Genomic DNA, 11,396 nt, shown 5'->3' with positions numbered 1-11,396 from the left:
CCCGTCTTTAGTGGTACAACTGTGTTCCACTGTCTCCTCCCATTTCGGGGGCACGATGTATGGGGAAGATTTAACACCGTCGACGGTGAGCCACGATGCGATGCCTGAGGATTTCCGCTTCAAAATATCCATCCTTACTTCAAATTTCTTATGGAGGCATCTAAGTCTTTCGCCAGTACACATGATAAATAACATACCTTTCCGGCCTCCGAAGGGATCCAGCATGTAGTGCGGTTTTCTGTGGTGGAACGGATGATTTTAGGTTTGAACTCCGGGAGTTGCTTGTCATCCACAAAAACTCCTACAGAAAAACTTTTCAAGATCATAGTGTAGAGCAAATTTTGTTGAGTTCCGAGGCAAGTGTCCGATCAATAGTTAGCGGAGAATCTGAGTATCGGAGTTATACGTACATAAAGCACGAGCGGAGCTTACGGATGTGCTTGCCTCCTCAGAAGTGAATCAACTTACTTTGTCCGTAAATCATCCCATACAACCAGAGTATACGAGAACATAAGATTCTTGACAAATTTACATAGACAGCGATATGCGATGCTCGTGTCATCGTGATGTTATACCTGGCCAGATCACGTGCAATACACTAGTAAGAATTGAAGCCCACTGGGACTGAGTTGAATCCACTCTCTGCACATGCGACCTCGGGTTTTCTTCGACTTTGCAATAGGCACTGAGCCTGCCGGGCGGTAATTAATGTACTTCTGTTGCAGTGGCTTCAATGTCTTATCACTTCATTGCAGAGTTATTTTCGAACTGTACAATGATACAGCTCCAAAGACAGCTGAAAAGTAAATGAACGTTCATAACCATGCCACCCTGATCTGACCCCTTTCATAGCTTCCGAGCACTATGTACTGGCGAGAAAGGTCTTTCCGCTGTTTCCGAACGGCCTCTATACTATAAGAACAGCATCATCCACCGTTCAATCCGTGATTTCATGATTCAAGGCGGAGGTGCGTTACTCTATCGCTTCATCCTCGGGGCACTATTCATAGTTATCAGACTTCACGAAACGAAACGGCACTGGAGGCGAATCTATTTACAGCAGCGTTTTCCCTGACGAAGACCTGACGCGTCCTTTGGAATCAGAAGGGTTAGTCCACCTTTAAACTCCTCATTCCCTCACTCATGCTCCGCATTTCATTTTACAGCCTCCTTTGTATGGCAAACAAGGGGCCTAACACCAACGGATCACAATTCTTCATTACCCTGCGAGATTGTCCGCATTTAAACGGTGAGCCTCTTCTATTCCAGAAAAACCACATGCGTCTTTAATTTGAGAACCATACAGGAAAGCATGTAGTGTTTGGCCGGGTGATTCGCGGATATGACGAAGTTGTGAAGAAACTTGCTGTGGTTCCTGTAGATGAGAAGGATAGACCTCAGCACCCTATCGTTATTGTTAACTGCGGTGAACTTGAACTGAAGAGGAAGGCGGAGGCGCCACCAGGTACGTCCGTTTTCTCTTCGAAGTTCTGATGGAATGCCTGATATTTTTGCAAGACAAAGAATTAAATGCAGAAATTCCTAGTCGAAGACGCCGTAGCAGTCGTTCTCGTTCACAAAGTTTAGATCATGATCGAACCCCTGAAAAGAAGAAGAAGAAGTCCAAGCGCCGCAAACATGAAAGCAATGGAGATGGAAATACTGACGATGAGGTTCGCAATGATGACGACGAGAAGGTTCCCAAGCAAGAAACCGAAGAGGAGTATGACGCCAGACTTGAGAGGGAGGAGCAGGAACGGTTAGAAGAGGCTAAACGAAGGGAACTGGAACGGATCAAGCGCAAATACGAGTCTACGCCGCCTGCAACTGAAGGAGGTGTGCGATTTAAAGGTCTGTCATCTACAGTTGCACTCTCATGCCAGAATCTAATGCAGAGTGTTCAGGACGAGGACGAATGAAGTTCATCGACCCCGAACTTCACCACCGACGATAGAAGAGCTCATGTTCATATTAATGTCCTATAGTTTGTTACACCGTGCTCATCAAAATCACCCACAATACCCCAAAATCACAATGCATAGAAATTAGAGTAAGTGTGGAGATAAAAAGTCATAAACACAACGCGCTACACGGTTACTTCTGCCACCTGCTCAGTGATCTTGTCCATGGGCGCATCTTCCTTCTCTTCAGCCCTGGCGTTTAGTGCATCCTTCTTTGCGCTAGCAGCACTTGCGAAGCTGATTGATGGTCTGATGTTTGCCGAGATGGCTGGTGTAGCATGAGAAACGCGCGGAGATCCGGGGGTAGGCGGCGTAGCAATAACTTGGGGCGGTGACCGTGTAGCAGTAACAGAACTTCGCTCAGTCGCTTGACGGGAGGAGTTGCGTGACATTGGGTGCGGAACGCGTTCCTTCAAAGCTTCACGGTCTTTCTCGACGCGGGCAGTAATTTCGCGTTCTTTGGTGGTAACGTCGACGGGTCTGCAGAGGATTCAGCAGTTGACGGGTTAAATATAATGCGAGATACTGACCTGGCTGCGCCAAACGGACTGGCTTTAGGTGCAGCCGGGGCACCAGGGTTAGAAGCCATTTTCGGAGAAGAGAGGGGAGAAGGACTGGCAGAGCTGGAAGAAGTACGAGGGAGAAGCTCGAGCTTACGACGACCCATCTGGGGTGTAGGGGGTGTGGAACTGGTTGCTGTTATCCGACTGTTCAACCAACACCCTAACTATGTGCTGGAAGAATGATACTTACGCGATGTTCTCGATCGTCCGCTGCGCCAGTCGCCCTCATCAGCAGGTAAGTCTCCCGCATGCTGCGAATCACGGCTCCCTCTCAAACTCCCGAATCTCGAAGGGGGCTCTTCTGTGGATGGCTTGAACTTGCTCCCAAGAGACCATTTCTCATCGTTGTCTGCAGGCGAGGAACCTTCGGGTGTAGAGAATCCTGAGCCCCTACGCTTAAATGACGGTGCCTCTGGTTCAGGGATCTTTGCAAGAGGCTTAGACGACCTCCACTGGCTGACTTCGTCTGAGACACTAGGAGGAGGTGGCATGCGATCTCCCGGAGGACCATCGAACCGACGTCGGGAGGAATCGCGCGAGTCCTGCACATTAGGTGGGGGGCCCTCACGGCGCCAGTTCCCAGAGAACTTGGAATCGTCTTCAAATTGAGACCCTGAGAAGCCTGACCTTTCCTTTGCTGTCAAATGCTAAGTCTTGAAAGCCTGGAAAGAGTGTCTTCAGAACTCACGAGGCTCAGCAACGCTGGTACGAACTGTGCGTCCAGAGAGGCTCTAGAAGAGAGTCAATTACGGCACTGGGAAGAGAGATGCCACGTCCACCTACACTACCGCTCTTTGCCAGCGCATCTTTTAGTCCATCGAGCTCTGCGAACTCGACATATCCAAAGCCTTTTGGCTTGTCATCACGATCCTTGATGATTTTAATGGATTTGGTCTAACCAAAAGTTACATTACGTCATTAAAATCACGCCGCAAAACACGCACCTGATGAGGACCGAAGAAGCTTTCAATTTCGCTTTCAGTGATGTCAAAGGATAGATTTGCGACGTAGGCGGTGTAAGGCGGTTGGGTGGGCAAGGGGAGATCTTCTCGAGGGGACGCAAACGATCGATCGGCTGAATAAAGCGTGAATCGGTACGAAGCACGAGACTCGGAATGAGAACTTACGTCGCGAGGAAAAGTCATCCCTTCTTCCAAACCGATCACCTGGACGAGACCCATCATCGTCCGTTCTTATCGACGCTGGGGAAACTCCGATAAGCTAAATCCACACGGGGGTAGACAAGTACTTACGAGCACTCGGAAGAGAATCCATCTCATCCGCCCATGATCCCAGCGCTACGCGTCATGCTACAACTGACTTGACATGAAAAATGATGAACGTACTGCTATCGCCGAGAAATTCATTGAGAGACATCTTGGATGCCTTTGATTTTTTAGGCGCTGAATTTCAGTGAGCTTTGAGATATTTGACATTTGGAAAGAACAGACCCATGATTGAAAACCTTGAGCAGTACTTTTCGGTGTATGATCTACTTGAGTCGCTAGCTGGGATAAGTAGCAAAAAGCAAGAAGGAAATAACTTGGCGTGCGGCGACTACAAGAGTTTTCCCACGCTCGTGTCCTACATAGATAACACACGGACCACACCGCAGCAGACGTCGACAACATGATCCTACTCGAGGTGAGCAGCGTTGAGCTCTTTTGAGGACGCGCGTTCTGATGGCTGCTAGGCCCATAATCTCATCATCCAGACGACTCTTGCTGAGAAGATCGCGAAGTGAGATTGCCATTGACTGAGACAGCGTCCAACTAATGTAGATGTCCAGGCCGTCGTCTCTCGATATTCTTTTTGTAGATTTCGATGGCGTGAGGTTTCATCTGTCGACGCCAGAAAAGAAGACCGTGGTTCAGCTATCCATGAACATCCGATGCTGGGATGAGCTGGTTACGTACGGCGCGATGCAGGTATTGCAACGGGAGTATGGCCCGCTCATTAAGCAGCAGACGGAGCCGGAATATAACATCAGTCTTGATATAGATATTGATCAGGTACCAGCCGATGAAGGTACGCGCTGTTCAGCTTATGTGGTTTTGTCTTACTCAATCGGTGTTTACAGAGAGCAGGGAAGCATTCATAAAATCCATCTCGCTATTCAAGCGAAATGCTCTAGCAGCACCGTTCGAGCTCGCGTTTAAGCAGCAGAAGGAGCTGGAGGTATCAGGTGGTGGACAGGGGCAGTTGATGCAGATACACTACCGCGACGAGGAAGCAATCTACATCCAAGCATCCCCAGACCGTGTCACGGTCATATTTTCGACCGTCTTCAGGGAGGAAACTGATCGTATCTTTGGAAAGGTCTTCTTGCAGGTAAGAGTCAGTCAAGGCTTTCAGCCGTCATGCCTGACATTGCAAACTAGGAATTCGTGGACGCACGACGGCAGCCCAGTATCCAAAATGCCCCGCAAGTTCTTTACACGAACCGCGACCCACCGTTGGAAATCCGCGATCTCGCAGGTCTACGGAACACTGATGACATCGGCTATGTCACATTTGTCCTCTTTCCTCGCCACTTTGCGAATGCCGATATTTCGTTCACTACGATATCACACATACAACTATTCCGTGACTACTTGCACTACCACATCAAGTGTTCAAAGGCATATATGCACTCTCGTATGCGTCACAGGGTTGCGGAGTTCCAAAAAGTCTTGAATCGCGCGAAGACGGAGGTGGCCACGACCGAACGCAAGACTGTCACGTATGTCTAGCGCCTTTCATTTATGAATCCAGCTAATATTTATACAGTGGTAGAACTATGACGAACCGTTGAGATGGATGGACAAGGTACTTTACCCCACGTCATGTAACTTTAGTATGTAGTAATTGTAGGAGATTTTCGACTTGTCTTCAGCTCCTCGATAATTGGGGAGATTTTCTCACGCCTATAGTTGACATGAACAGCGAGGAGACGGTCACGACTGATTCGCAACCTGCTGCCCCACTATCGGACTCCATACGGATCACAAGACAAGGCAAAATCAAAAACTGGGTCAAGCACGGCCTGGACTTTTTCCAGGTTGGCTCCGTAGTTTCCTCAATCGTTCATCTAACATGACATGAATTCAGAACAATCCTGACAAGCCACTGACGCTGCAAACTTCTCCAGTCAATGTTAGCCAATCTACCATCCCTCGGTTGATTTCAGTCGTGGAAATCCTAAAGCGCGAATATCTGAAAACCTTGGACATATCCTCCGGACAGCTGACTGGGTTGCATCAGTACAATGAACTACAATGGGAGCAACGCGACGAGATCCCTACTGAAGGGGAAGATCGGGCGAGTACCATAGCAAGAGCTTTGGAAGGTAAAAACCAGTGCGTATTTTTCATGGCGACGCTGGTGCCAGTGCTAACGAGAAGACAGTCCTAAACTCACGCTTGCGCCTTACATGAAAGTCACGCTCTGCACAAAGGCTCTTGCAGAGATGAATGAGAAGAAAGACGTTACGCGAGTGATCTTTATCCAAAGATTACTGCCCAACCTGACAAACGCGCAGATACCAGACACCACAGACACGAAAGCTGTCTAAGGCTGCAAAGGCGAGATTAAAGAAACAAGCAAAGGCGCCAACCGCTCTACCGTAGTTGATTTTCCTATAAATTTGTACCAAAAATCAAGTTTGTGTTGAAATTCCCAGGTTTCGTTCAGTTTTGATTCGTCCAAGTTGAGAACTCTAGTTTACAATTATTCGTTCTCCCGAGCTGCTTCGTTCTGCTAAAGGTCGTGCTCATCGCCAGTAACGGCGACGGGAATCATCAACAAACTAATTTCAGTCTTGGCTTGGTTTTAAAATCTTTCTGGTAATCGCTGGACACGTTGTGCAATTGAACATCGCCAGAACAGCCGAAGGATCTCCGACCTTTTTATAAAGCCCTAACTCAGCTGTGCGCATGCCTCGCCGCACCTCTGCTCGCCTTACATCTTCAGCGACTCCACAAGCCTCTTCAGTTTCTTTCCAGCTTCCTGCTCAAGATGCAGATCCCAGTATCCTTCCCCTCAGACGACACTGGAAATGGGCTGCCTTCAGCCAGTTTTTCTTCACATTTAATACACTCTTTGCCATGAATGACGTGACCTTGATCGTGAGTACTGATTCTCCATGCATATGAAGGGTCATCTTATCTTCTTAAATATCTCAGGACATCGAGAATGACCTCGCTTACTCTACAAACCGTGTTCTGTCACGCATCATGACACGATTGCTTGTCACCTTAACGCAGGACAGAAAAATATCGTGAGTGTCCCTTCGACGTCTGTTGTGGTCCAGTTCCTATCATCTGACCATGTCGATCTATCAGCATTGATAATTGGCAAACTGCATTGCGAAAACAATATATGAGACGCGACCCAGATGCAAATCCCATAGGACCAATTCAGCAAATATACGTTAATGTAGCAGAGTCCTCCCGCGCATCCACTGCTCCCCCACTCCCATCTGAAACGGCAGAAGAATTGGTTCAGGAGGAGGCGAAGAAAAACGTGGCGCATGAAGACGGAGCATCTGTGGACGGTGATGCCGTCCCAGACGATTCAGCGGATGCAGTCGAGGACAAGTCGGAGGAACCCAAGATCGATGAATCAAAGGATGAGGTCGTTGCATCTTCCTCAGAGGCTTTACAGGACTCCGAGGAGCTACAGCAGCAAATTGACTGGCTCGACCTGCCTACAATCAAGAAATTGGAGTCCTTGCACACTCTTATCGAGTGGCAATTCCATAACCCTAATCGTCTACGTACTCAAATGAAAGACGACGACGAGAATGCTCAATGGGTAATACTATACCTGGTCTATTTTCTACTTTGCTGACCAGCCCTTGTAGCGCATAGAGCCAATAGGGTACGACGCCAAGCGTAATGCCTATTGGTTAATAGGTGGTGTGTGCTATTTTCTCATCTCGGTGCTCCAGCCTTGACCAAGGTTCAGCTGACCGTCTATGGCTTCAACGCGAACCTCCGCGTCCAACCCTCAAGCGCAAGCGCCTCGCAAATACAAATACATCGAAATCCACTGGTAGAAAGCCTTCTAATAAACGCCAGCGAGTCGAGCCAGACCCAGAGCCCACGCCTCCGCCCACAACACCCGCTAGGGCATCCCGTCAGCGCAATCAAACGCAGACCCAGAACTCTAGCCCGTCCGGCTCGCGCGGTACCCGCGCTGCCAAATCACGTGCAAATCAGAAGCTTGACGCACAAGCGAAGGATCTCGCCGAATTTCAGCGTCAGATGGCTCGGAGCAAGTCTGCTAATGCTCCTCTGACTCCGCGCCGACCTTCTGGGATCCGGGTGAGTGCACGGCTGCGCGGTACTTTGGCAGAGGATGAGTGGCAGGAGGTGCCGGAAGAATGGCTTTCCGTCAATGCGCGTGATGGAAAGAAGGGAGAGGAGAAGATGCTGCCTAAGGCCAAGACGAGGCTAAAGACTGGGCTTGAGAGCGATGAAGAGTCTGTCAGTGATCTCACGGAGCTTAGCGAGGACGAGAGCACAAATGAGGACGCCGAGGAAGAAGCCGACAAGGAAGAGAGTGAAGAACCCAGCATTAAAGATGAAGAAGCCGAGGCGGAATTCGTACCGGCCCCCAATAAATCAAACGGCAAGATTGATGTTGATGAGGAAGACGAAGATCATCCACCTCTTCCCGAAGGTTTTATTGAATGGGAGACGGTGAGTTATTTATGAGCGATTAGACAAGTCATTTCATATTCCCCCTTCATCGTGAACAGATCTGTATCACTCTCGAAGAATGGGAGAGCTTCCCGGAGCAATTTGAGAAAGCCACACACTATGCTGAGAAGTCCTTGTATAGGGTATTGACGCAGACTATCGTCCCGGAAATAACCGCCGAGCTTAGGGTATGTGGCCCTCCATTTGATCGCACGGAGCATTGATCCGAATGTAATTTAGGAGGTAGAAAAGAAGAAGCGCAAGGAAGAAGCAGTCGTGCATCGCAAGCGTTCATCTCGTATTGCTATCAAGGAAAGTGAGAAGGAGCAAGAATTACTTGCTGCTAGGAAGCGCGCAGAGGAAGATGAGAAGATGGGTCGAGCCAGGAGGGCTGAAGCGCGTAGACAGAAAGAGGAGGCGGACAGGATTAAGAGGGAGACTGCTAGAGAGCAACGCAGGAAGGAGCGAGAAGCTAAGCAGGTTGCAGAGCCTGAAGCTGAGCCCAGGTATGGATATTTTGCACATACTCTATGTTTTCTCAACGCCTCGTTAGCGCCGACGCGCCTATCGATGTCGTGAGTCAAGAGCCTTCCTCGTCTGCCATCCCGCCTGGTCAGATGGGGAAGTTTCCAACATTGTCCGTTCCTATTCCGGTCAATGGAACAGGCGCTTCTAGCAGTGGATCGCGGACACCAGGCGAAGACTGGGAGCTGGATTGCGAGGTTTGCGGTAGTCGTGGGTTTAACAAGGTTTGTTTTTCTTTATCTCATGTTTCCGTATCGTCATATTTTATTGCAATTTTAGGATGATGGTCTTCCCATCATGTGCTGTGGTCGGTGTTTGAAGTGGCAGCATATATTATGCCATGACCGACGAGACGCCGCTGCGGGCCGCCCGAAACGTAACTGGGATGCTGAGGACTTCATCTGCAAAAGGTGTCGCGTTTCAGGATCCAGGGCTTCTTCGTTCAGCAGCGGCAGCCAGTTACCAACGCCAACCGATTTGAAAGCAGCGTATGGTTCAGTTGGAACGCAGCCTTACTACAGCAACCAGTCGGGCTACTCGCATGACCGCTATCCCAATGGGAGCTACTACTCTGGCGGCGCGCCAAGTGGGAGATACAGCTACGATCACCAGTCTGACGTAAGGTCATCTGGCATGCCTTCTCAGTCTTACACTCAAGCTCCCCGTACGTCTGGTGGAGTCACGTTTGCGCACTATCAACCTCAGCAAGGCGGATTTTCGACATCACGTCCATCTTACTCCGTTCAAGAGCCGGTTCCGTTAACTCAGCAGACACGCTATTCGCAGTCTACATCTCCGGTACCGGTCAGTGGAGTCGGTCAATACCCCGGGCCCTTCCAGGTGATTTCAATTTCTTTTATTGCAAAATGATATCTCTGACCTATCAAAAGCCCCACCCGTCCCCCCACATCCAGGTGCAGCCCCCGCCGCAACAACACCGATGGCAAGCCCTCCAGCTATTCTCGGAACGAATACATGAACGCAGTTCTCCCACCTCCTCCATACGTCTCCTCACAACAACAACCATACTATCCCGGAACCCCCACCACAAGCAACTCAGTCCCGTACTCTCAAATGCATAGTACAAACCACCAGTCCATGTCACAGTATTCCGGATACCAACACACCGCTCCTTACCAACAGAGTAGATGAGTTTTGTTACATACGCACGCCCGCACTTCTGTCGTAAGGAACTTTTTTTTGATTTATCAAGATATTCGTAAGTGGACGTACATGTGTAGTGATGGAGGAGATGATGTAGAGTACTTGGATGTTTTGTAATGAATGTGCTTTCGTTGGACTGGCATTAGACGGATCTCTAACCACGAGGTGTTGAGTCTCGACTAGGAGTATGTATACATACATAAGTAAGTCAATATCGCACGTTTCGAAGCCAGCAACGCTGCTCGAGTCTTTCCGGATCCATACACTGACATAAAGAGAGAAAGGGCTGTCAGAGACCAGTGACAGTACTATCTTCGCGCGTTCAGTCCTCTGGTCATCAACCAGGACATCCAGCTCCTACAGGTGTGAGTAGAATTGAGGTGATAAAACTCGATCTGCCTTGGCAGGCTTTCGATGTCCTCCCTTACTTCCGCCGCCCATGCTTGTTGCGTGACCAAAGAACCAGTCCATGCTCTCAGCCGAAGATCTGCAAAGTCGAGAGGTCACTATGACGCCTTTCGATGGATTCGATTGGGGAGAAGGCCTCAGCATCCAGCGCGGTCGGGATAGGTGGCATGTCTGTAAAGCAAGGCGTAATTTAGAACGCAGTCTCTTGATCTATCAGCCGTGGTCACATGTGCGATAAAAGGTGATAAGTTAGATGGGTCACGGGAGATGTCAGTTAGCAAGGCTCTAGCTCGACCGAGGATCAACACCTAAACCAACACCCCTATCATACTAAACTACGATATAAAACATGGCCACAATACTTCGGGTGGTAAAACGGCTCCTATAATCACTCATGTCGGACGATATCCCAGACGTCCATCACTTGTTCCCAACAGAAGACACAACATGTCAGGCATAGACTAGACTATTGCCGTCACCACTCGTTATCTCCCCATTGCAAAGTTGACAACGCTACAGCGATTGCGACACTGCAAATCGCTGCGAGCCCAGGCTCATGAACTCGTCATTGCATACTTCATTACCTCTTACAACGGCAGGGACTTACAATCAGCCCACATCATCGACTGCACGTCAGGGTCGCATGTGGACATCGACGCAACTGCCCCCGGTACCATACTAAGTCATGATCCATTCCCATTTTCATTGGTATCGTAGCTTCTCATTTTCCCGCTGCCTCGAACGTGCCCAAGCCACGTTGGGGAAGTCTGTTGTGGCAGTCGATCGCGTGATCACGCCCGCATGATGCGGCTCCTGGACTAGAGTCGAATCTCTTGCTCGGTAACAATTTGGAACGTACGCGATCCTGAATACAATAGACGTTGCCAGTGCAATGACTGCACCGCAATTCGCCAATCTAGTCAAATCAGTTTACGACTTTGCGCCCCGCTATACCCTCACAAGGCACCACTGCTACTGGTTCGCCTTTCTGGTGATTGTGGTTGTACAGATTGAAACGGATGGAGACGAGACACCCGAGGAGAAGATAGAGGATCCATAAAATGGGGAGTCTTGACACCAGCCCACGACCC

At 49.3% G+C, this 11,396-nt stretch overlaps 5 protein-coding genes across 5 annotated transcripts; 4 read left to right on the top strand and 1 right to left on the bottom strand.

The window, feature by feature from the left end:
• The first annotated feature begins 553 nt into the window (after positions 1–553).
• EDB91DRAFT_723440 (cyclophilin-like domain-containing protein) lies at positions 554–2,020 on the top strand. Its single transcript, XM_041328204.1, has 8 exons — positions 554–701; positions 756–803; positions 853–968; positions 1,018–1,108; positions 1,167–1,249; positions 1,307–1,465; positions 1,519–1,851; positions 1,905–2,020. Exons 1-8 carry the CDS (start codon positions 649–651, stop codon positions 1,952–1,954), a joined length of 933 nt encoding a protein of 310 aa, XP_041168323.1. The 5' UTR covers positions 554–648; the 3' UTR covers positions 1,955–2,020.
• Positions 1,953–4,073, bottom strand: EDB91DRAFT_1188096 (uncharacterized protein). The gene is made up of 10 exons (XM_041320507.1): positions 3,976–4,073; positions 3,871–3,927; positions 3,778–3,822; positions 3,652–3,726; positions 3,469–3,599; positions 3,308–3,418; positions 3,213–3,255; positions 2,715–3,161; positions 2,492–2,657; positions 1,953–2,441 (listed from the first exon to the last, which is right to left on the bottom strand). Exons 1-10 carry the CDS (start codon positions 3,977–3,979, stop codon positions 2,087–2,089), a joined length of 1,434 nt encoding a protein of 477 aa, XP_041168322.1. The 5' UTR covers positions 3,980–4,073; the 3' UTR covers positions 1,953–2,086.
• EDB91DRAFT_1188091 (Arp2/3 complex, 34 kd subunit p34-Arc-domain-containing protein) lies at positions 4,063–5,433 on the top strand. The gene is made up of 6 exons (XM_041320506.1): positions 4,063–4,168; positions 4,218–4,264; positions 4,314–4,552; positions 4,605–4,855; positions 4,906–5,246; positions 5,294–5,433. The coding sequence occupies exons 1-6, from the start codon at positions 4,154–4,156 to the stop codon at positions 5,316–5,318; spliced, it is 918 nt and encodes a 305-aa protein (XP_041168321.1). The 5' UTR covers positions 4,063–4,153; the 3' UTR covers positions 5,319–5,433.
• Positions 5,434–6,200, top strand: EDB91DRAFT_1188090 (uncharacterized protein). The gene is made up of 4 exons (XM_041320505.1): positions 5,434–5,564; positions 5,615–5,862; positions 5,912–5,995; positions 6,045–6,200. Exons 1-4 carry the CDS (start codon positions 5,442–5,444, stop codon positions 6,130–6,132), a joined length of 543 nt encoding a protein of 180 aa, XP_041168320.1. The 5' UTR covers positions 5,434–5,441; the 3' UTR covers positions 6,133–6,200.
• Positions 6,201–6,243: 43 nt separating this feature from the next.
• On the top strand, positions 6,244–10,046 carry EDB91DRAFT_1188088 (uncharacterized protein). Its single transcript, XM_041320504.1, has 10 exons — positions 6,244–6,630; positions 6,688–6,782; positions 6,847–7,318; positions 7,368–7,422; positions 7,472–8,208; positions 8,268–8,396; positions 8,449–8,714; positions 8,762–8,957; positions 9,013–9,573; positions 9,682–10,046. Exons 1-10 carry the CDS (start codon positions 6,439–6,441, stop codon positions 9,883–9,885), a joined length of 2,907 nt encoding a protein of 968 aa, XP_041168319.1. The 5' UTR covers positions 6,244–6,438; the 3' UTR covers positions 9,886–10,046.
• Positions 10,047–11,396: the final 1,350 nt, after the last annotated feature.

Source organism: Suillus paluster (assembly GCF_016628075.1).
Source record: "Suillus paluster strain FC165 chromosome Unknown EDB91scaffold_634, whole genome shotgun sequence".
Taxonomy (NCBI): domain Eukaryota; kingdom Fungi; phylum Basidiomycota; class Agaricomycetes; order Boletales; family Suillaceae; genus Suillus; species Suillus paluster.
Note: the sequence above shows the minus strand (reverse complement) of the source record. Positions and strands in the feature narration are given on the sequence as shown.

What these genes read in the sequence shown, in the direction of transcription:
- EDB91DRAFT_1188090 (XM_041320505.1), top strand. Translation starts at nt 5,442, where the DNA reads ATGAACAGCGAGGAGACGGTCACGACTGATTCGCAACCTGCTGCCCCA. An exon ending in ACGGCCTGGACTTTTTCCAG is followed by an intron (nt 5,565 to 5,614) that starts GTTGGCTCCGTA and finishes ACATGAATTCAG; the next exon opens with AACAATCCTGACAAGCCACT. An exon ending in AATGAGAAGAAAGACGTTAC is followed by an intron (nt 5,996 to 6,044) that starts GCGAGTGATCTT and finishes ACAAACGCGCAG; the next exon opens with ATACCAGACACCACAGACAC.
- EDB91DRAFT_1188088 (XM_041320504.1), top strand. Translation starts at nt 6,439, where the DNA reads ATGCCTCGCCGCACCTCTGCTCGCCTTACATCTTCAGCGACTCCACAA. An exon ending in TGCCTATTGGTTAATAGGTG is followed by an intron (nt 7,423 to 7,471) that starts GTGTGTGCTATT and finishes ACCAAGGTTCAG; the next exon opens with CTGACCGTCTATGGCTTCAA. An exon ending in GAGCCTGAAGCTGAGCCCAG is followed by an intron (nt 8,715 to 8,761) that starts GTATGGATATTT and finishes ACGCCTCGTTAG; the next exon opens with CGCCGACGCGCCTATCGATG.
- EDB91DRAFT_1188091 (XM_041320506.1), top strand. An exon ending in CTTGCTGAGAAGATCGCGAA is followed by an intron (nt 4,265 to 4,313) that starts GTGAGATTGCCA and finishes GTAGATGTCCAG; the next exon opens with GCCGTCGTCTCTCGATATTC. An exon ending in TCAGGTACCAGCCGATGAAG is followed by an intron (nt 4,553 to 4,604) that starts GTACGCGCTGTT and finishes CGGTGTTTACAG; the next exon opens with AGAGCAGGGAAGCATTCATA.
- EDB91DRAFT_1188096 (XM_041320507.1), bottom strand. An exon ending in GGATGACTTTTCCTCGCGAC is followed by an intron (nt 3,600 to 3,651) that starts GTAAGTTCTCAT and finishes CGCTTTATTCAG; the next exon opens with CCGATCGATCGTTTGCGTCC. An exon ending in CGCTGGCAAAGAGCGGTAGT is followed by an intron (nt 3,256 to 3,307) that starts GTAGGTGGACGT and finishes ACTCTCTTCTAG; the next exon opens with AGCCTCTCTGGACGCACAGT.
- EDB91DRAFT_723440 (XM_041328204.1), top strand. Translation starts at nt 649, where the DNA reads ATGCGACCTCGGGTTTTCTTCGACTTTGCAATAGGCACTGAGCCTGCC. An exon ending in TTTCATGATTCAAGGCGGAG is followed by an intron (nt 969 to 1,017) that starts GTGCGTTACTCT and finishes CATAGTTATCAG; the next exon opens with ACTTCACGAAACGAAACGGC. An exon ending in AGGAGGTGTGCGATTTAAAG is followed by an intron (nt 1,852 to 1,904) that starts GTCTGTCATCTA and finishes CAGAGTGTTCAG; the next exon opens with GACGAGGACGAATGAAGTTC.